At 47.9% G+C, this 23637-nt stretch overlaps 1 protein-coding gene across 2 annotated transcripts in view; it reads right to left on the reverse strand.

The window, feature by feature from the left end:
• Positions 1 to 23637, reverse strand: part of PHIP (pleckstrin homology domain interacting protein) — a 2101228-nt gene that overhangs the window by 302481 nt on the left and 1775110 nt on the right. For both annotated transcript variants that reach the window (XM_069606291.1, XM_069606290.1), the window contains exon 36: positions 14450 to 14602. In XM_069606291.1, coding sequence (XP_069462392.1) covers positions 14450 to 14602 — 153 coding nt within the window. The remainder of the gene's footprint in view (positions 1 to 14449; positions 14603 to 23637) is intronic.

Genomic DNA, 23637 nt, shown 5'->3' on the forward strand with positions numbered 1-23637 from the left:
ATCCCATAAGGGAACTTGAAAAGGTTTCGGGGGATAAACATTAGTTAATCCTTTTAGGTATTGTATTACCAATGGAATTTTGAAGTATGAAGGCTCCTCTGCAGTGCGCTTAAAGATTGATAGCGCTGCGAGATAGCCCTTAATTGTGCCAACCTGTAGGCCTGAATTAGCCAGGTAAAGTAAGAATGACAACACCATAGGTGTACCACAAGAAAAGGGTTCAATATTCTTTTCTCTGCACCAGCTGCAAAATTTGTTCCAACGGCAGCGGTATAGAGTTTTAGTTGCCGGCCTTCTGGCCGAAAGCAACACCTCCATAACATCATCCGGAAGGTCCCAATCCTTGTACCTCAACCTTTCAGACACCAAGCGTGAAGGTTGAGGGTCTTGATGGCTGGATGGAGAACCTGACCTTCCTTCTGCGAGAGAAGATCCTCTCTGTATGGCAGTCGAATTGGAGGGCAGATGGACATGTCTAGAAGGTCCGGGTACCACGTTCTCCTGGCCCAATCCGGGGCAATTAGGATCATGGTCTTCCGAAACCTTCTCAACCTCCTGATCATTTGAGGAATGACAGGGACCGGAGGGAACGCGTACAGAAGTGGGAACTCCCAGTCCACTACGAACGCATCTCCTAGAGCTCCTCTCGGGGGAAATTCCCTTGAGCAAAATCTGTCGCACTTCCTGTTGATACTGGTGGCGAACAGATCCACTTGAGGGGTTCCCCAAAGGGCGAAGATCTCTTGAAGGACTTCCTGAGCTATCTCCCACTCGTGAGAGACTGTGCTCTGCCTGCTCAGAGCGTCCGCTGTCAAGTTCTTCTCTCCGGCTAGGTGAATTGCCGATAGAGAGATTCCTTCCTGAATTGCCCAAAACCAGAGCTGCATCGCCTCTCTGCACAGTGGTAGTGAGCCTACGCCTCCTCTTTTGTTGAGGTAGTGCATGGCCACTGTATTGTCCGTCATTATTAGGACGTTTCTTCCCCGTACAGACGGCAGAAAAGCCTTCAGCGCTAGTCTGATGGCTCTCAGCTCCAACAGGTTGATATGTAGTCTGGACTCCGATGGAGACCAACGACCGCTGATGGTCAAGTCGTTGGCGTGAGCTCCCCACCCCGTGAGTGAGGCATCCGTGACTACTGTTATCTCCGGCCATGGTTGCCAAAACATTTCTCCTTTCAGGATGTTCTCCCGACAGGCCCACCACTGAAGGTCTCGGGCTACTTTGACCGGGATCCGAAGGAGATCTGTCATCCTTCCTGAGAACTGTGACCACTGAGTTCTCAGTGCCCACTGGAGGGATCTCATTCTCAGGCGAGCCTCCGGCACGAGGAATATGCAGGATGCCATGAGGCCTAGCAACCTCAGAAAGTCGTAGGCTGGGAGATATTGGGCATTCTGAAATCTGATGACCATCTGCAGAATATCTCGAGCCCTCACCTCTGGTGGCAAGGCTTTTCCCAGGGAAGTGTCCAGGACTGCTCCAATGAATTGGAGTCTCTGTGATGGTATCATCTGTGACTTCTTTAAATTGAGGGAGAAGCCCAGCTTGTGAAGGAAGTGGCAAACATAATCTAGTTGTCTCTGAGCCTGTTCCGAAGATACAGCTCTGATCAACCAATCGTCTAGGTAAGGGTAGACATGAATCCCTTCCCTCCTTAGACTTGCAGCCACAACCGACATTAGCTTGGTAAAGACCCTCGGGGCGGAGGTTAGCCCAAATGGCAGAACTCGAAATTGATAATGAGAGCTGCCAATTGCGAACCTCAGGTATCTCCTGTGCCTGGGATGGATCGGCACATGGAAATAAGCGTCCTGGAGGTCTAGAGATACCAACCAGTCCTGAAGCTGGAGGGCCTGAAGGATCTGAGAGAGAGTCACCATCTTGAACTTGTCCTTTCGGAGGAATTTGTTCAATTCCCGTAAGTCTAAGATGGGTCTCAGTCCTCCGTCCTTCTTCGGTATTATGAAGTAGGGGGAGTACCAACCCTTGTTCCTTTCCGCTACAGGTACCAGTTCTATGGCACCTTTCTCTAGCAGGTCTAAAACCTCCTGCAAGAGGAGCGGATCTGGAAGCTTCAAAGGGTTGTTCCCCGGTGGATGACTCTGAGGGATATGTAGGAAGGGCAGGCAGTAACCTTGGGCTACTGTCTCCAGAGCCCAAGCATCTGACGTAATAGCCTGCCATTCCGTCAGATGGTGAGTTAACCTGCCCCCTACTGGTGTTCTGTGAGGGGAGACCTCAGAGTGGTTTTGAAGCGGCTGATGCAGTTGCCGAAGGTAAAGTGGCTCCTGCTCCTGCGGGTGCGGCTTTCTTTCCCCTACCCCGTCCACCACGGGTAAATCTTCCTTGGCCTCTTTGAGCCGGTCGTCCCCTGCCCCTTCCATATGAGGAATAGTAACGAAAGGACCGTCCTCTCCACGATGATCCCGAAGGACGAAAGGTATTCTGACGGATAGCAGCTCCCAATGACTTGGCTGCTGCCTTGGACGTTTGCAGTTTCTCCAAACTGTCATCCGCCTTCTTTCCAAAGAGGGTAGAACCGTCAAAGGGCATATTCAAAAGCCTGGTCTGCACGTCAGAGGCAAAACCAGACTTCCTCAACCACGCATGCCTGCGGATTGTGGTACTTGCCGCCATGGCCCTGCTGATACTGTCAGCAGAATCTAGGCCAGTTTGTAGGGTCTCGCACATCGCATCTTTACCATCCCTGATGATGTTTAAAAATGCGTCCCTTTCCTCTCCTTCTTGGAGGCAGTCAGCCGCTGATGAAGCGCACTCCCAAAGGGTGTGGCTGAACCTAGCGAGCGTACAGGTCGCGTTAATAGACTTTAACGCCATGCTACAGGCAGAAAAAACCTTCTTAGCCATGGCATCATATTTTTTGTCATCCCTATCCTGCGGAGCAGTGGGGTATGCAGATGTGCTGCCTGATGAGGTTGCAGCCTGTACAACCAAGCTCTCAGGAGTAGGGTGTTTTGACAAATATTCAGGGTCAGAACTAGCCACCCTGTATTTTGTTGACAGTTTTTTATTTACTGCCGGGATAATTTCTGGCGTTTCCCAGTTTGTCAAAATCCTTCTCTGTAGAGCAGAGTGAAATGGAACCACAGGATCCTCCTGTGGGCCCTTGTCCAGTATGTCAGTGAGGTCATCCTGCTGAAAGGCAGGAGAAGGTGCAGACCAACCCATAAATTCTATGATTCTAGACATCAGAGCTCTATATGGAGTCTCCGCATGTTCTCCTGGGTCTGGTTTGATAAATTCTGCTTCAGGAGAAGTGTCCAAGCCACTAGCTTCCTGAAGTGCATCCTGAAGATTTTTTAATCTTCCTTCCTCAGAGGCGAAAGTCTCTGGCTCTGGTGATGTGGTCCTCTGTAAATCAATATCTTGGTCTGAATCCTCCCTTTCCTCAAAAATCGAGGTTAAAGGGGGATACATTGGTTTTTGGAATGGTATAAACCCCATTTCCAATGCAGAAGGAGCCATCATCACAGGCCTTGAAAACGTCGATGTCGTCGACACCGACGTGAAAGTACTCGAAGGCGCCGTGAAAAGCGTCGAGAAATGTGTACTAGGCCTCGAAGAACTCGAAAGGATCGGAGTCTTGCTCGAGAACGACGTCGACGTTCTCGGCGTCGAGTCGGAGGTCTTTTGTCTAACCGTTGGCTGTGGAGTAGCCGTGGTTCTTTCCTTCACCGGCGTCGATATCAGCGTCGACGTCGGCGTCGACTCGATCGACTGATGCGCCGATGAATCCTTCGACAACGGCGTCGATGGCGCCGACCTCTGTTTCGAAGGAGTTTTCGACGATGGCGTCGATGATGCTTTATCTCCCGATGGCTCGAGGCGCTTTCGGGTTGACTTTTCCGCCGGGTACTGCGACTCGCGGCGTTTAGATTTTTTGGGTTTTTTACCCGGGGTATCACCCTCAGCTGTCTTCGAGGGGGACGAGGCCGCTTTCTCGAAGACGCTTAGCATCTTTTTCCTGAATTCCTCCCACTCAGCTTGCGAGCTGCGTTTTGTGGGGCAATGAACTCTCTCAGGAGAACTCGACGAAGATGACGAAGGGGATCTCCTACGTCTCTTCTTCGAGTGTCTCGATGTCGACGAGTGGTGGGAGCCACTTCGTGATCTAGATCGAGAGTGTTTTTTATGGTGAGGAGACGAACGTCTCGACTCTACCGAAGAAGCTTTCGAGGAAGTTAAAGTTGACCTACCTCTCTCGAGCTTCCCCCTACGCTCCTTCAAGGCTTTCGCCGTCATGGAAAGGCATTCCTCACACTCCGAACTCTGGTGCGTGATTCCCAGACACCACAAACAGACCCTGTGAGGGTCCGTCAACGACATTTTCTTCCCGCAGTCTCGGCACTTTTTGAAACCGGACCGAGGGGTCGTCGGGTCGGAGGAGGATGCCATCGATATCGAGGTAAATAGTAGTTATTATATACGTTATCTTGACGAGAACTGAGCAACGGTGTTCCGAGGCACAACGAAGCGCGGAAAAACGGAACTGAGCAACGGACGCTGCGCGCGGCCTTTATAGGCAGGATGACGTCGACGTCGGCACGGAGGCCGTCGAGGGTCATCGACTCGGCGATCATCGACGCGCAGCGCCCTCTGGCGAAAAAATTTTCCGAGGCCAGCAAAGCTGAAGGATTTCTATCTAAGATAAGGAATACGTCGGAGGACACAATCCCTTCGAAATGATGTTTCTTGTTATGCAGGGTTCCGGCGATGGCGGATGACGGGCTGAAGTGAGTTGAAGATGGAGCCCGTGTGATGAATAGAAGCGCCTGGAAGCACGTAAGTAAGCGCTTGTTGCCTGCTTCACGATGCGCTCTAACTGTCTTTTTATTTTGCAGGTACAAGTTCGGAGCGGCTGCAGGGTGCCGGAATACCCACTGGGTTAGATGTGGAAAGGCGTAATGGCACGTGAGTATTAAAGTTCCCCAATGTCTTTAAACGCACCTTGTTTTGTCTTTCAGATGCGGGATGCAGCGCCGAAGGCCTCCGGAGCGTGCGAAGAGTTGGTAAACTTTTGTCTTTCAGATGCCGGAATGCAGTGTGAAGACCTCCGGAGCGCACGAAGAATAGGTAAGCCTTTGTCTTTCAGATGCCGGAATGCAGCGCGAGGCGTTGGTGACAGCCGATGGACCAGGTAAGTGAAGAGCTGTCACTGAAGACCTTAATGCTAACCTGTTCTTTCTTGTCTTTATAGGTGTTGCTGAAGACTGGATTCAGGATGGTAAGCCTTTTTCCTTAGGCCCAGGATCAGATGCAGAAGACACGAACGTTCTGCTGCAGAGGATGCAGAATAACGCAAAGCAAGATTCATCCATCGGGTGTGGTTTAAATAGCCTCCTGTAGTGCTTAGGTGTCTCCATCCACAGCCACGCCTAGGTAAGAAAAGAGTTCCTGCATTCCACAAAAGTTCCAGTGTTCTGAATCTAGGGAGTGGCTCCTGCCCCACCCAACAGGAAAAGTAGTTCCAAACAGAAGAGGATCAGAGGCTCAACTGGCAGGCAAGTAAGCAGCATGGTCTGCTGCAGGTAAGTCCACCCAAGCATTATGAGCCCGGCACTTCCAGCGCTGGGACTGGGCATATTTATGAGCCTGGTGCCACTGGCGCCAGGACTGGGTCCAAAAGGTCCCAATTGGGACTGGTTGGCACTCGGAACCTGGGTTATGGATCTGCTTCCAAGGGAGTTGGGAAAACCCTGACCTTTTGGAAGCAGAGATCATGACAGTACCCCCCCTCAAGGCCCCTCCCAAACCGGGCTTCTCCAGGGGTTTTGGCTTGTCAGGAAATGTTCGGTGAAATCTTTTGATTAGGCGAGGAGCGTGGACATATTCAGCAGGTTCCCAGGATCTCTCTTGGGGGCCGTAGCCTTTCCAGTGAATTAGGTAAAATAGTTTAGATTTGGAGATCTTGGAGTCCAGAATGCTTTTGACTTCAAACTCGAGTTCTCCATCAACTAGGATAGGTTTTGGAGATTTAGTTAGTCGGGTTTGAGGTTGCACGGGTTTTAATAGAGAGACGTGGAAGACCGGATGTATCTTCATGTGCGGGGGCAAGTCCAACTTGACCGCTACTGGGTTTACTATGGTAGTGATGGAATAGGGACCAAGGTATCTTGGGTTGAATGTGCGTGGCCCTTTTAGAGGTAGATATTTGGTGGATAACCAGACTTGATCCCCTACTTGATATTGAGGGGCTTCCTTCCGATGTTGATCTGCTCCTTTCTTGTATTGTTCTTTAGCCCTTTGAAGGTGAGAAACAGCTTCCTTAAAGGCTTGGGTGATTGTAGAATGCAGGTAGTCTACTGCTGGTGTTTCAAGATCTTGGAGGGGATCCAACTCCGAGGTTCGAGGGTGACTGCCGTACAAAAGAAAAAACGGGGTTTTCCCAGTTCCCGAATGGACAGAGTTATTGTAGGCATATTCGGCTATCCAAAGGATGTCTTTCCAAGTTTTTTCAGTTTGTTGCAGCATGCAGCGTAAATACTGTTCCAGAGTTTGATTGGTCCTCTCGGTTTGTCCGTCGGTCTGAGGGTGGTGACTGGTCGATAGTCTCACATCAATTTGAGCCGACCGACAGCAACTTCGCCAAAAATGAGAAATAAATTGACTACCTCGATCCGAAATTAGAACCGAAGGAAAACCGTGCAGTCGGACGATGTTTTCGAGAAATTCTCGGGCCAGAGTTGCTGCTGTTGGCAAGCCTTTGAGCGGAATGAAATGCGCCATCTTGGAGAATAAGTCTACGATTACTAGAATCGTATTGTATCCGGAGCATGGAGGTAGATCGGTGATGAAGTCAATAGAAAGCGTATGCCAAGGGCGAGGTGGGATGTCAATAGGGCGTAAGAGGCCTGCTGGTCTTTCCTTTTGACTCTTGTTTTGGGCGCATACTCCACAGGACATTATAAAGTCTCTGATATTTTTTTTCCAAGACGGCCACCAGAAGTAGCGCTTGATCTTTTCTGAGGTCTTGGCCATACCGGGATGTCCTTCCATTAAAGAATCGTGATAACAAGAGATTACTTTTTTCTGTAAATCTGTGCTGGGTAGGTATAATCGTTCTTGGAAATACAATAAGTTGTCCTTTACTGCAAAGTCCTTTCCCTGCAGATGCCAATTCTGTATGTCTGCTGGAGTTACAAGTTGCCTGGCCTTATCCTTAACTTCCTCTATGGATTCTGTGGCGATTACACCCAGAATTCTTTGTTCGGGAATGATTGGTACAGGTTTAGGGTTGATCAAGTGTTCTTCCACTCCCATCCGGGAAAATGCATCAGCTTTACCGTTCTTTGTACCAGGTCGATAGGTAATTATGAACTCAAACTCGGCAAAGAATAATGCCCAACGGAGTTGTCTAGAGGATTTGGCTTTTGCGGTTTTCAAATATTGCAGGTTTCGGTGATCCGTAATCACAGTAACGGTGTGTCGGGCCCCCAGCAGATAATGCCGCCAAGCCTTAAAGGCAGACTTGATAGCCAGAGGTTCCTTGTCAGTAATCGTGTAATTGATTTCAGGAGGCGAGAATTTGCGGGACCAAAATGCCACGGGATGCAACTGATTGGTTACCGGGTCCTTTTGTGATAGAACTGCCCCCATGGCAAGGCTTGAAGCATCAGTTTCCACGATGTAGGGGAGTTCGGGGCGAGGGTGTTTTAAGATTGGTGCAGAGATAAATTTAGTCTTCAAATCCTGGAAAGCTTGTTCCGCCTCGGTAGACCATTCAAAACGTTTGTTTTTCTTTAACAAGGCAGTGATGGGCTGGACTATTCGAGAGAATTCGGGGATAAACCTGCGGTAAAAGTTAGCGAAGCCTAACATGCTTTGCACACCTTTTACGGAGGATGGTGATGGCCATTTGAGAACTGCATCGACCTTCTTTGAATCCATACGCACTCCGCCAGGTGATAATATGAATCCCAAGAATTCAACTTCAGTCACGTTGAAAACACATTTTTCCAACTTAGCGAAAAGTTTGTGTTGACGCAATCTTTCGAGGACCATTTTCACGTGTTTCCGATGTTCAGATTCCGATGAAGAATAAACAAGGATGTCGTCAATGTAAACAACAACACACACATCTATGAGCTCTCTGAGGACATCGTTCATAAAATATTGAAAGGCGGCCGGGGCATTGCAAAGTCCGAAGGGCATGACCTGATATTCAAATAGTCCATACTTGGTGCGGAAGGCCGTCTTCCATTCATCGCCCTCTTTTACTCGTACCAAGTGGTAAGCTCCTCTAAGATCCAGCTTTGTATATATGCATGCTTTTCTGACTTGGTCCAGGAGTTCAGGGATCAAAGGTAACGGATATCTATTCTTAACGGTGATCTGGTTCAGGGAGCGATAATCTATACAAGTTCTAAGGTCTCCTTCCTTTTTTGGAACGAAGAACAAAGCTGAAGAAGCAGGGGACTTGGAAGAACGAATAAACCCATTTGCCAGGTATTGATCCAGGTATTGTCGAAGGTGAAGGTTCTCAGGCTCGGTGAGGGCATAAATTCTACTACAAGGAGGAGTAGATCCAGGTATCAGGTCTATCTGGCAGTCATAAGACCTATGAGGCGGTAGAGAGTTAGCCTGATCCTTCCGGAAAACATCTTGGTATTCTAGGTATTCGGGAGGTAACTGGGGAGTCTCTGAAGAAATTGCTGCCAGTGCAACACCAGGTGGAGGGTGACAAGTAGAGACACATTCTGGAAACTGGACCGTTCTTGCTCGCCAATCGATCAGAGGATTGTGTTTCTCTAACCAAGGTATTCCTAGAATAATCTGAAACTGAGGGGCCTTGATCACATCGAACACGATCTTCTCATGGTGTCCATCTTGACTTACTAGCGTCACCTCTTGAGTGGTATGCGTTACTGGCCCGGAGGCTATCTCCGTACCATCCACTGTAGTAATGACGTCCTTTACAGCCTTGGGACAAAGAGTTAGATTCATCCTCAAAACCATTTCATGATCCACATAATTGCCGATGGCACCGCTGTCGACGTAAGCTTCAATTGCATGTAATCGATCCGGATTATTAGGGCTAATGAGGACCATAGGTATCACGAAATGCGAGGTCACGGAACTGGTTTTCACGCTCGGCAAGAGGACCTCTATTCTTGTCGGGCGAGGTCGTTTCCCTGCTCAGTTTGTAATTTTGGTAACTGCAGCTCCTACTGCCTTCTTGGCAGGTTTCACCGGACAGTCTCGAAGAAAGTGCCCTGAGTTTCCGCAATAGAGGCATAATTGCAACTGTTTTCTCCTTTCCCGCTCCTTTTGTGTTAGAGGACCTTTCAGACCCCCTATTTGCATGGGTACCCCGGAGTCTACTCCTTTGGAAGGAGTTGGCGGTTTGGAAAATACTCGAGCATCAAACTTGGAACGATCGGCCTTCCTGTTCTGCAGTCTGTGATCTATTTGAACGACTAAGTCTATATAGTCCGAACAATCTTGTGGGGGATTCACTACTTGGGCTAACACATCTTTGAGCTCTCCACGTAGACCTCTATAAAACAGCGTAATCCTTTTGTCCTCAGGCCATTGAGTTTCCACTATCAGTCTGTTGAAAGACGCAATATAAGCCAAAAGGTCTTGATTACCTTGTCGCAACGAAAGAAGCTCATTGTCCAAGGCCTGCCCCTGTGAATGTCTTGCGAACAGTTTTTCCATACTGAGCTGAAAAGCTTGAAAATCATGGAGGACCGGATCATCTTGATTTACTAGAGGGATCGACCAGTCTGCCGCATTGCCACTAAGGTACGAAAGCACGAAAGCTACTTTAGCTTGATCAGTTGGAAAGGCTGCTGGCCGGCATAAGAAATGCAACCGGCACTGATTGATAAATACTGCAAACCTCTTTGGGTCACCAGAAAATCGTTCGGGCGGAGCCAGAGGTACATTCCCAGGTAGGTTGATCTGCACTGGATTCATAGAGGATGTAGAAGGAAGATTTCCCCCAGATGCGGGTAACGGGGTCTGTCCGGCTTGTGACTGTAGCAATTGTCTAGCGAGATCATCTGTTCGCTCCTTGGAAATAATCAGTTCCCTTCTTAGAGCGTTCGTTTCCTGACGGGCTGCATGCACTTCTGCCCTTAGTTCCCCAAGTAACTGGGCTAGCTGGTCGGTATCCGAGGTTTCCATAGCGCCTGGACGGGAGTTTTGTGGTAGGCTTTGCGTTCTGTAACGCTCACCTGATTCCCGTAGAGGCACCGGTCTTGACTGGGCGTATACCGTATCTGCAAAGGTGATGTGTAACACATGGCTGGCTCTTTGGGCTGGACCTCTATGCACTGTATGTCTGACTTGAAGGGTAAGATGTCTGCAGATAGAAAATATGGGATTAAGGAACTGGGTTATTGAATGTCTCTCTCTTCTTCCCTTTCTCTTCTCCTGTAGAACCCCAAAGGTTAACGCTCTCACCTTAGGTAAGTGAACGCCGTGCTCTCCATCTGCCTCGGGGCAGCGTGCTGTAACCAGTTTCTTCACTGGATAAGGGGAGCAGGCCTCTGGACTTCAGAGGACTGCTGTCCGTCGTTTACTGCACGAACGGTAAGTTTCAAGTAATTCTAATGTCTTTAAAGTCTTTAGTAATGATGTTTCTTGTTTTGCAGGGTTCCGGCGATGGCGGATGACGGGCTGAAGTGAGTTGAAGATGGAGCCCGTGTGATGAATAGAAGCGCCTGGAAGCACGTAAGTAAGCGCTTGTTGCCTGCTTCACGATGCGCTCTAGCTGTCTTTTTATTTTGCAGGTACAAGTTCGGAGCGGCTGCAGGGAGCCGGAAAACCCACTGGGTTAGATGTGGAAAGGAGTAATGGCACGTGAGTATTAAAGTTCCCCAATGTCTTTAAACGCACCTTGTTTTGTCTTTCAGATGCGGGATGCAGCGCAGAAGGCCTCCGGAGCGTGCGAAGAGTTGGTAAGCTTTTGTCTTTCAGATGCCGGAATGCAGTGTGAAGACCTCCCGAGCGCACGAAGAGTAGGTAAGCCTTTGTCTTTCAGATGCCGGAATGCAGCGCGAGGCGTTGGTGACAGCCGATGGACCAGATAAGTGAAGAGCTGTCACTGAAGACCGTAATGCTAACCTGTTCTTTCTTGTCTTTATAGGTGTTGCTGAAGACTGGATTCAGGATGGTAAGCATTTTTCCTTAGGCCCAGGATCAGATGCAGAAGACACGATGAGCGTTCTGCTGCAGAGGATGCAGAATAACGCAAAGCAAGATTCATCCATCGGGTGTGGTTTAAATAGCCTCCTGTAGTCCTTAGGTGTCTCCTTCCACAGCCACGCCTAGGTAAGAAAAGAGTTCCTGCTTTCCAGAAGAGTTCCAGTGTTCTGAATCTAGAGAGTGGCTCCTGCCCCACCCAACAGGAAAAGTAGTTCCAAACAGAAGAGGATCAGAGGCTCAACTGGCAGGCAAGTAAGCAGCATGGTCTGCTGCAGGTAAGTCCACCCAAGCATTATGAGCCCGGCGCTTCCAGCGCTGGGACTGGGCATATTTATGAGCCTGGTGCCACTGGCGCCAGGACTGTGTCCAAAAGGTCCCAATTGGGACTGGTTGGCACTCGGAACCTGGGTTATGGATCTGCTTCCAAGGGAGTTGGGAAAACCCTGACCTTTTGGAAGCAGAGATCATGACACTGGGTGAGTGACAGCTAGGCTGGAATGAAAGGGAGAAAACGGTTTAAAAGGCAAGTCTCTTGGCTTGGAAGGCTGAGTCGACCACAGGAACGAAAGAACCGAAGACGAGCTGGAAGAGGACGGCTGCTGCAACTCCTGGACCGTTGGGTTTGCCCGGTGAAGCCCTGATGCTGGTCCAAATTCACCTCGACAAAGAAGCCCCTTCAAGGACGACTACTTCCTTCGAGTTGGTGGGACCAATCAACCTATAAGCCACCTGGATACCATTCTCTGAGCTGGTTAGGTTTAACCATGGAGAGGGACACCAGCTTGTGTGCTTGACAACAGCTACTTGAACCGACCAGTCCCTGTGCAGTGCAGGAGTCCTGACGTCATCCCTCTTGTCCCCACGACTGAGGCTCAGGAACAGCGAGATCTGCAGGAACTGCCATGCACCAACGTCTTCCGCTGCATCTTTTTCTTCATATTAAGGTACTGTGCCAACCCTATTGAGAGAACTTACCACTTGCTGTGAAAGTTTGTGGAACTTTTCCAACTTGCAGGCCTGATCAGCTTGTAACCCAACATATGATTCTTTTTTGTACAAACTACTTCTGAGAACTTTGGCAAAGACTTTACAGTTTACTACCAGAACTGCTCTTTCCTATCCAAGACATTAGTCCATTGACTTTGGCCTACGCCTATCGAATTGAATTGACTCTTCTAGTGAACTCAAACTATTTGCATTGCCTAAGAAAAGTATTTGTGATCCATTTTATTAACTTGTGCCATTTTACTCCTATTTAAAGTGACTGAAATGCCATTTTGCTCCTACTTCAGGGGGGCCTAATTTACTCAGAAACGTATTGGTTTGCTACTGAAGTATATTTGTGTATAATATTAACTTGCCTCCTTCTAGTGAATGTTTTGTAATTGACTGTATAATACATTTATAAGTGTTTTACCAAGGAACCTTGAGAGTGTCTACTTGAACCACTGTGATTGTAAGACCTCTCTGTAACATCATTCACTGCTCACATTCCCTCTTGAGATAAGCCTGGCTGCTCAGCTCGCACCCAAAAACTGTAGTACAGACTTATACCAAAGGTTGGTTTTGCTTACACCTGTAGTCCTAATTGTGTGTGTGGTGGTCCCAGAGGGTACTGCATGCAATTCTGCCTAAAATAGTTGCGTTTAGGCACCCCCTCAGAAGCATTGCCGCTATTAGGGCATAGCCCCTCGGCCATGGTGCCGGTAAAAGGGTGGAGACCCGGTAAAAAAACCTTCAGGTCCCTCAACACTGCGACTGGGAGGGTCCGAGGATCCCTCGACCCGGAGGCCGGTAGCTGAAGCAGCCTCGGTGCACGCGCTGGTAGAAGGACCTGACCGGTCTCTCCCGCGTGGGAGAGTCCCTGGGAAGGAGTCTTCCTTGCGGGGTGCAATGGAGAATATTGGCCATACCTTGGGCCTGGTTCGATGTTTCACGATGTTCTTGAGAACCTATAGAGGCGACTTCTGGAAGAGCTCCCTCCAACTGACTAGTCTGTTCTTCAGCGCCTTTGAGGACAGCGAGTCACACGCCGAACATGATTGCCAACTGTGGTCTGAGCCAAGGCAACATAGGCAGAGGGGTAGTGGGGGTCTGAAGTTGGGAAGAACCCATTGCAGGATGGACACCTGCTGAACCCTGTAGAAGTCGACATGCGCCGGGGAGGAGCGTGATGCCTGAGGACCGAGTACCTGAATGACAAAAAAGACAGAAGAGAAGTAGCATCTGCGCATGGAATTACATGGCTGAAGCCAAACCCAGGAGTGCAAGTGAATTCGGCCTGTTCCAGTCGACGCGGAAAAGGAGACTGAGGTGTGGCACCGGATGGCAGAATCAGGGCAGTGCATGCTCCCTGGGCCGCATCCCAGCGCGCCTCTAAATTTAATAGGGGAAAAAGGATTTTCTGGTGAAAAAGGTTCCGTCTCCCGTCCCTTGGAAGGGACGCCCATACAGTATGGAGGAAAGTGGACGCGACGTAAGAGTTGGAAGATCTCTCGCCAGCGGGAAAGTAAATTCTTCAAGAATCATTGCTGTAGAGAGCTGCAAGCCGCTCACGCGTCCCATTCAGTGGTCGGGTTGCAGGCATTCAAGGCAGAGCGCATGGGGGTCCAGGGCCGGGAATGACTGATCGCTGGATGCGCATCACGGAAATCCTCCTGCGGATGACATGCACCGGGGGTGGCAAGGCACAGAAGGAGGTGTCGAAATTAGAAGAAAAGAACAGGAGCACACAGAAAGATGAAAATGTTTCTGTAACTAGCTGCCAGGTCCGACATTGTCCGTGCGGAAAGAGGGACTGAGGTGAGGCGGCAGACGTGGCTCTGTGCGCTATGCTCATTTTTCACTTCCAAAGGTTCTGGTACCATTCCCATGTTGGGGGACGCCCACAAGGATTGAGGAAAGGGGAAGGGACGAACTAGTACAGCAATGCTGTGGATCCAACACTGGCGTCGTCTTATAATTGCTTCATGTCTAGAACCTTCAAGTCTTATAGGTAGAAATGACAAGAGATTTGTTAACAAATTAAAAAATTAAATACATTGCAAACAGTGGCAAGTTCGCGAAACAGCAATTGTGAGGCACCAATTAAAGGAAGTTGTTCAAGTAACAGAAATATCACATCAGGTGTCAGAGGTTGGGGTTCCAATTTCATGTTTATAAATCCTATCTATGCTCGAGTTATTTGAAAGGTGAGGAATCTTTGGGTAAAAAGAATCATCTGACATTTTTTTTTATATAACATTAAAATATACGAAATAAAAGAAAATACCCTTGATCTTTTACTTGGTGTGTAAGATTTGGAATTGCTGAAAATCAGTCTCACATCGTTGCACAACTCTATTGGAGAGCCATAATTTCCTGCTTCTAAAGATTCCTTAACAGTTGTGAAATCCATTGGGGAGTCGATGATGCTTCTGTAATCCTAGAAAGAAGAAATTGACATCCTGTAAGCAATTACAACTTCACATATTTATTGAAAGCAGTACAACTAAACAAAAAACTATTGTCATGTAACATTTTGAATTGCGCAAAAAAAGAATGGTCATGGAGGAAAAGAACACATTACTTATGATAGCACCTGCGTACAGCAGGGAAGTAATCTCCTGTTGGAGTAGCGGCCTGGAGATTTTGGTTTCAGGGTAGGGGAGTTTGATGGATGGAAGACAGTACCTTTGAGAGACGATCTGTTTGACCCCTGAATCCGAAGTAATGTTTTGCCATTCTTCATAATAGGGTGAGGAGTGAGATTTGGAAGGCTTTGGTGTCGCTGCTGAACCTGATGAGACAGAAAAGGACTGACTTGCCTTCGCCGCCTCTGCCTCTCATAGGTCTGGGAAATCATCTTTGCTTTTTTGGCTGATTGACCTATTCCCTTTTGAATGTAAGAGCCATAGTAATGAAAAGGTTTGTTCCAAAATGAGGGAGGTTGTATGGTCGTTTGATTAATTGCTGCACTCAGGGACATTGCAGCCGCCTTGGAAGATTGTAGCTTCTCAAGACCGTCATAAGGTTTTGAGCCAAAGAGGTTCTTCTGGTCATCGAGCCAAAGAGGTTCTTCTGGTCATCAAAGAAAATATCCAGTAACCTGGATTAAACATAGGGTGCAAATTCAAACTTTCTCAACCATGAGAAGCACCTAAAAACTGAACTGGTGGCCATTGCTCTTCCCAGACAACCAGCGGTCTCCAAACCAGATTTCTAAGTCTGGAATATTGCTTAATTTCCATCTGCAATTACATTAAGAAAGCTATCTCGTTTCTCCCCTTCTAGGAAATCCTCTGTGGCCTGTTCAATGACTGCCCTAAAAATGTGGGCATATTTGGCCTAAGCACAGGAGTTGTTCACTGCTTCAAGTTCCATGCTCCCTGAAGAAAAAATAATTCTTGGCCAGGCTTCCATCTTGTTGTCATTCCTTTCTGGGGGTAAGGATGGGTAGGTAGACGATTTGGCTGGTGATATACACTAGGCATTCAGGGCTAGGGTGCTTTGTGAGAAAGTCAGGATCGAGGATGAAGGCTGTACTTTTTTGTTAGATCTCCCCTTACTTCTCGTCCAGTGTTAGGGAGAATTCTCATTCTATGGCTAATTTCCCTTACCTAGTGAGTCTCTCAGCAGCTTTGCTGGATTTCTGGGGGTTATTCTTTTCCACTTGATAAGAGTGAACCTTTTTCCCACTCTTACAGCTTATTTTTGTGCGTTGTACTTTTAGTGCTCATGGGCTATGGAGTCTCACCAACTTCCTAGGCATCATCTTGATATTTGTGTGTTACACAGCACCTTCAGTGCAGTGACACAGGGTTGTCTTTTAGACTTCCCAAGGACTCAATTTTTCTGGGGCTGACTACTGTCCCCCAGAAACATGTAAAGTTGCCATTAACTTTATATAGTCACATTTACCACAGATCCAGTACACCCCCTATTACATGGAGTATTGGAAAAGGGTTAACTACTATCCCTTTTTATCTGTACCTCTTGGAGGTACGAACATGAAACCCGCTGGACCATATTAGTTTTAATTTGGCTCCGGTTGGGTTTCGTCGCAATTTCTTTTTGTTAAAATCTTTCTTGTGTTTTACTTTGCGCGGCAAACCATGTTTGCCTCCTTTGTTCACTTTCGTTTGAGGCTTCCCTAGAGAAGCCCTATTTTTGGCGCCTAGGTGGGCTGAATGTGAGGGAGGGGTGTAGTCACCCCCTGCACAGGATCTCCTTGGAGACCAAAGTCGCACTTTGTATTGATTGGCTGAGGTGGTTGTCCGGGCTGGGCAACCCCCCTGCTTTGTGATTGAAAGCCAGGCTGTGTGAATGGGGGATTTTGGCATAAAAGGCAGGACTCTTGGGCTGAAAGTCAGAGTCGCCACTGGAACTGCAAAGACCCGAAGAGAAGCGGAGAAGAAGACGGCTGACTGCAGTCCCGGTGAAGCCCTGCTGCAGTCCTGAGCGATCAACCTTTCAACGACAAGAGAAGATCCAGTCCGGAGTCTTCTTCCCTTGCGCCTGGTGGGATCAACCAGCTCACCTTTCTTCAGCCAGAGAATCCTCTTCTGGGTCAAAATCACTGCACAGTGCTGTAGTGGTCCGGATAGCGATCAGAAGAGCCCTCTCCTGATTTAAAGGAGCGCACCTTTTATTCATAGTTGCTGTTGCTGGTCTCATCCCTGGGTAGTGCAGATCGCTCCAGATGTCGTCCTTCTTGGCCCCACGACTGAAGCTTCAGGAACTGTGAGTCTGCAGGAACTACCAGAAACAACTGCCGTGGCACCAGCTTTCTTCAGCGGAATAAGGTACTGTGCACATTTGGTCGTTCTCTTCGTCCGACCTTACGGAATCGGAGTGAACCCTTTTCCTCCACGAAGGCTTGTCCTTTCTTCCTTCTCTCTTATAACTTTTGCCTCCTTTTGACAATATCTAAGTACTCCTGGCATCTTGAATCTCGGATTGTTCTTAACGTGTGATCCTCGACAACAGAGCATCTGCTCCCGTGACACTGGCGCAGGCCTATTGACTTTATCTGCACCCTAGAGCGAGTCCTCTGATTGTATTGCCTTGACAAAAGCATTGCCTATGATTTTTCCCAACTAGTCTCTTATTTTAATTCTTTGTGCTAAGTGTGTTTGACTTCGGTGGCATTTTTTTCCCCGGGTACGCGTTTCTTTAGTAAGACCGAACTGTCATTAGTGTCAAAAAGTGATTGTGTATGTACCACTGGTAACGTCTTTGTTTCACAATACTGGTCCGTCAAACACTAATGTACTTGCCTTGAATTTGCCTGAACAAGAGGAATTGGTTTTGTGTAGTGTATTTACAGCGTGATTTGATTTAATAGAAGTGAAGTGTTTTATGAACAGATGGTTTAAAAATAAATGTACTTACATTATTTTCACCTGAAACCTTGTGCCAGTGTTTGCTTGAGTCACAGTAATTGTAGTCCTTCGTGTAATCTCTACTACTGCTCATTTGCTCTTGAGCTAAGTCTGGCTGCTCAGCTACTGCTACCACTTTTTCTGTGTAGTACAGGCTTGTACCAAAGGTGAAATTGTACTGCCACTTGTAGTCCTAATCTTGTGTAGTGGTCCCTAAGTGTACTGCACAGGATTCTGCCTAACACCCCGTGCAGGGCATTTGCCAAAGCTTCATAATAGAGTCCTTTAAGGTATCAGGGAAAGGTAAGGATGTCACTTGTACTGTACCCATACCCAGAATATCTGTCAAGTCATATTCTGAAACGAACGTGCTCAGGGGTCCCCAACCAAAGGCCTTGGACACCTTACACATGATTGACCTGTATGGTGCCATGGGATGCATATGGGGCCTTCGTGGGAAGTGTTCAGACCACTTACCCCTTTCAGATCTCAGGCAGATCCTTCATCATTAAATCCTTCAAGAAAGGTTCAGGAGGATTTTTTTAGCAGCATGGGATCCAACTCAAAAGGGGTTTCCTCAACCTCATCGTCCAAAAGGTCATCAAAAGGGGATAAAGTCTCTTCTCTACCTTGGCGCATAACGTGGCACCAATGGGTCTTCTAGCGTAGATGCCAATGAGCCACTTGAAGATGGCGTTGGGTTGGATTCCAAAAGTGTCGATATAGACATTGCCGTTAACAAGGCTGGGGTTTTCAAAGGTTTTTCTGACATCAAACTCTGGCCTTTTAGCACACTAGACTACCTCTTACAGAGTACATGCAGTCTTTAATTCGCACGGTTGGCTCCGACCCATTTTCTATTTACCTGCTGCCTGTGTGGCGATGATTTGGACCCAGGTCTCCTTCTCTTCTTCTCTGAAGATAAGTGAGGGAAATCCCTTATGTTTTCTCGAATTTCTCTTTTTCTGAAAGTCGGCCAACTCTACCTCTTTCTCATCAGAAGGACATACCTTCGAAGGTGTAGTACTCTGAGGTTTAGCTGAAGATCATCCAAGCTTCAATATCGGTGACCTCTCCAAGGCCTTCGGCATCATGCATTTACATAGGACACAATAGTGCGTCTCATAAGCGATACCGAGAGACCACAAGCATAAAATGCGAGGATCGTTGATCTACATTTTAACTTTGCAATCTTAAAAATGCTTAAAGTCTGGAGGCTTTAGCTTTGACATTTTTTAAGATTTAAGGAGTAATTCTGAGGTGTGAAGTGTTCCGATTGTTGCGTGCGGAGCATGCAGAAAAAAGGAACGGAGGTCACAGAGTGTGGTGCCCGCTATTTGTATCAATGTCGTGTACGGCCCGATGCAGAGGGGCTCTTGATGAAAAAGCCACACGGCAACCCTAATGGTGAACAATAGCTACCGTTTTGCTGTTGCCGCAGAATATATCTAAGACGAGGAACGCATGTGAGGACACAATACATTAGAAGTGGCCTCGTGTGTGGTCTGATGTTGGGGGCTGGGTTTTTCTGGAACCAGTCCACATCATGGCCAGGTGTGACGGTTGCTGGGCAAATGCAGTGGTCAGAGGCTGTCCTTATTGGACAGCACCTGTTAAGTTTTAAAGGTACAGATCCTTGTCATTGGCGGGATGGTAGCAATTCCAGGCCAGATACTGAATAAGGTTTAAGTTACTTACCTGTAACTATTGTTCTCCAGCATGGGTCTGGCATGGATTCACATGCTTGTGAATATTCCCAGTTGTCAGGCAGGGAATCCTTAGTAAAAGAAAAAATAGTTTCATTTTCAAACTGTATTTCTCCTCTAAACCAATCACTGTCATCTGGGTGATACTGTCCCCATCCAATAACAGTCCTCTTCCTAAGCCCGCCTCTGGCAGCCATCTTCAGATTTGGTAAGCATGTAAAGTGGCAGTATGTAAAGACTGGAGGGGTATCTGTACTCCTGCTCTCTATATGGCAGAGTAGAGACACAGAGCACCCCAGCCAAGATTCTCTATTTTGGTATCGTGGTCGAGCAACCAAGACTTAAGCTCTCAGGAGGTGATGCAGGCTGGTTCTTAAGTACAGTGTAGCCCTCAAGCACTCACAAAGGAATGTCCACACACTATGTTAGTGAAAACACAGTCTTTATATAAATAAGGTTCAAGGTTATATACACAATCACAATAACACACTTTGTACTCTGGCAATACTATAATGGCAAATATATACAGATCTACGTGGTACCACTCTTAACTATCGATTCCTTTGAAATGCATCAACTGCTAACAGTTCATTTGGCATACGAATCCGATTATAAGCTGTATCAACGATAGATCGGCGAAAGAAAGCAGGTTAAATCAAGCAATGGCAGAATACTGGGTCCCTACCAACTAGACACAGTTCTGTCTAAGAAGATGGCTGCCAGAGGCGGGGCTTAGGGAGAGGACTGTTATTGGATGGGGACAGTATCACCCAGAGGACAGTGATTGGTTTAGAGGAGAAATACAGTTTGAAAATGAAACTATTTTTTCTTTTACTGAGGATTCCCAGCCTGACAACTGGGAATATTCACAAGCATGTGAATCCATGCCAGACCCATGCTGGAGAAAAATAGTTACAGGTAAGTAACTTAAACCTTATTCAGTATCTGGCCTGGAATTGCCACCATTCCGCCAATGGCAAGGATCTGTACCTTTAAAACTTAACAGGTGCTGTCCAATAAGGACAGCCTCTGACCACTGCATTTGCCCAGCAACCGACACACCTGGCCATGATGTGGACTGGTTCCAGAAAAACCCAGCCCCCAACATCAGACCACACACAAGGCCAATTCTAATGTATTGTGTCCGCACATGCGTGTCCAACTGTGTGTGGATCCCCCTCACCTGGTCAACCTGTAAATAAAGCGTATTTGACAAGCCCAGTCCAATTATGATCGATGTAGTTTCGACTCCTAAAAGATTCTACAACCCCAAAGTACTTGGTTTCGTAGAGTTCTTCGATGAGTCGTCGACGGACCCTTCCTGAATGCAGTCCCTTTAAGGCAGAAGCCACGGGTCGCCGAGAGTCGGTGAAGGAAAGGGTGAACACGGTCGTTGCGGCGGCAGCTTCAGTTCTTGCGGTGCTCGTTGACGATCTGTCGTAAACGTCCTGCAAGTTGAGGTGTGCGGTGCACCTTGACGATGAACGTTCGTTGCTGCAAAGAGTTGATGCAGAACTTTGGCCCAGCAAGGGCGTCGGGTCATCGCCATCTGTGGAGTTCGGGTGGTGGGAAACCCACTGGTGGATTCTCCTCAGTCATTGGCGGTCTTGACTTTCTCCGGCAGGGCGAAAGCGGTCGACAATGATGAGCAAGGGAGTCCTTGTATCAAATGTCTTCAGCAAAGGAGCACTGCGGCTCTGGTCGGCGATGGCGGTCTTTGGCAGTGATGGACTTCAATTTCCGGGTGTTTCGCTTCGTGATTACGCGGTGGTCCCCATCTCCGGTCGGCAGTCTTTCGAGGGTCTGATGTCCAGAGAGCTTTGGCAAAGATCAGCTGGTGCACAATGGTACCTTGTAGCTCGGGGAGAGGTCTCCTAGCCAGGTCCTCTCTTGGAACAGTTCCTTGAAGGCACAGCAGATTTCAGATTGACGAAGGACAGCAACAGCAATTCTTCTACTTCCAGTGGGCTTCAAGGTTAAGCATCTAGTATCAACTTCATCTTCAGCTTCTGAACGATTTCCATCAGTGAGAGGCCCCCAGATATACTGTTGATCTCCCATTCACTCTGCTGGGCCACACTCAGGCAACAAATCATTCAGAAGGGCATTCATGCAGTCAGGCAGCCAATCGGGCTCACAGTGCATTCAGGCCATTCTTCTCCATCCAGACACTCGCAACACAGAATGTGGATTCGGACAAGCACTCTGCCATTCAGCACTCCACAATGCATTCATATCAGTTTCGGGCCGGGTAGTTTCAGTTATTGTGTCAAACACCAGTTACTAGACACCCATAACATGAAATGCGTATTCATCACACACTCCATTCACCTAGGTCCCACCCCATGGGCGTACCCACAACATACAGTCATTGGGAAGGCTCCAGCCAGTCTGGCCTGGACTTCCCCACACTATCATATATGGAACTTCCACCCAATAGCCAGTCAGGAGGAAAGGACAGAGTCAGGGCTTCCCGGGACTTTGGGAAAAAAGGTAACAGACGATAGAAAGCAAGAGGCCACAGGGGCCATCTTGTTTGATATCAGGAATCAACCGATTCCAACGGCAGGGCCTGGGTATCCCAAAATGGAGGATACTCAGAGCACCTGTCAAATTCAGCATGGAGCTGCTACCAGCCTATAATGTGGGCCACACAAGGTGCCCAAAAACATGCACTAGGTGCACAGGGTTGTACTCCCACCCATGGGTACCTCACACAGTATGAGGAAGAAGAGCCGCAAAGGGGGCGGAGGCAGGGTTTGCATCCCAATTCATGCCAGACCCATGCTGGAGAACAATAGTTACAGGTAAGTAACTTAAAACTTCTCCAGCATGGGGTCAGGCAAGGATTCACATGCTCATGAATAACGAATAAACAGCAGTACGCATTGTTAGGCAGAATCCTGTGCAGTTCGCTTAGGGAGCACTACAGAAGATTAGGATTACAGGTGAGAGAAATAAATCCCCTTTGGTATCAGTCTGTACCACAAAGATTTAGTTGGTAGCTGTGGCTGAGCAGTCAGACCTATCTCAAGAGGGAGATGAGCAGTATTCAGGGTTTACACAATAGGGCTACAGCACTATGGCACAAGGAAACGCTGACTTAAAGCTTGCAGTAAAAATAATATATATAGTTATTTTATACACTTTTAGTTAAACACATTTATCACAGTTATTAAGCAAGTTAAATTCAGTCAAGAAAAGTATGTATACACAACTCCCTAGTTAAATGTAGACAAGTTTGAGCAAGAGTGAAAACTGAGGAAAACGGCACAGTGAAAACCAAACACAAATGGCACTCTAGCCATTTCTCACAAGGGAGGGAAAGAACAAGTTATACAGAAATATCTTCTAACACACCCTAGCAACACTTACCATAAGTCTGTGAACAAGTTTAGGCAAGGCAGTACTTTAGCATAAAGAATACTGAAATTAAAACTGAGCAAAATCGCACTTCACAGGTTATAAAAGTGGGAAGGAAAAGGTGGTTATAGGAAGTAGGTGCACCAACACAGTTCTAGTTGAGAAGCAATCTAGAAAAGGCAGTTCTAACAAATTTAGCCAGAGTCAATAGGCCTGTGCCAGAGTCAGTGGTACAGGGCAATGGCCCAGGAGGAAAATGTTCTTTTAGCTGCAGTCAAGTCTTTGGTTAATGGTTTGAAAAGGTGGATGCAGAAGGTGAAAGACAATGTTAAGAGAGAGGGGCGGCCAACCCAACAGGTAGGTAAAGGATTTAAAACACCTTTAGCACTACTACGCAGAAAGGGCGGCCTGGCGGAACAATGTACCCTTTAAAATAAAGAAGTGGCTCCAGCGGTAGCGGTTGTTCCTGGTAGTTCCTGCAGTTCGGGGGATCCAGCAGAGGAAGAGAGGCTCTCGTCGTGGAGGAAGGTTCGAGTTACTGCACTACCCAGGGATGAAACCAGCCGCGGTGCTGCCCGACGAATAAAAGGTACGCTCCTTTAAATCGCGGTCTGGGTGGACTTGTGCCTGGCTATCCGATCTCAGTTTACAGGGTACTGGCGATTCGACCAGAGCAGGTCCAGGAAGGCGATTGGCAAACTGGTTGGCCCCACCAGCTCAAGGGAAGATGGCTCTTGCAGATGAAGATCTATTCTCGTCGTGTGGAGAAAAGTGGTGAGACGCTGCAGCAGGGCTTCACCGGTGGTTCAGTCGTTGCAGATGTCTTTGGCTTCTCTCCTCTTCGGCTTCTTAGTTCCAGTGGCGACGTCTTGCTCTTCCAATCCTCAGGACCCTGCTTTTATGCAAAAAGATCCCCATTCACACAGCCTAGCTGTCATTCACACACTCACACAGTGGAGTAGTGTTCTTGGCGGGAGACCCTCCAGCCTATCAGGATAGAGTGCGAGATGGGTTGCTGAGGCAACCCT

The sequence above is a fragment of the Ambystoma mexicanum genome, chromosome 4p (assembly GCF_040938575.1).
Source record: "Ambystoma mexicanum isolate Mex_15411 chromosome 4p, UKY_AmexF1_1, whole genome shotgun sequence".
Classification (NCBI taxonomy): domain Eukaryota; kingdom Metazoa; phylum Chordata; class Amphibia; order Caudata; family Ambystomatidae; genus Ambystoma; species Ambystoma mexicanum.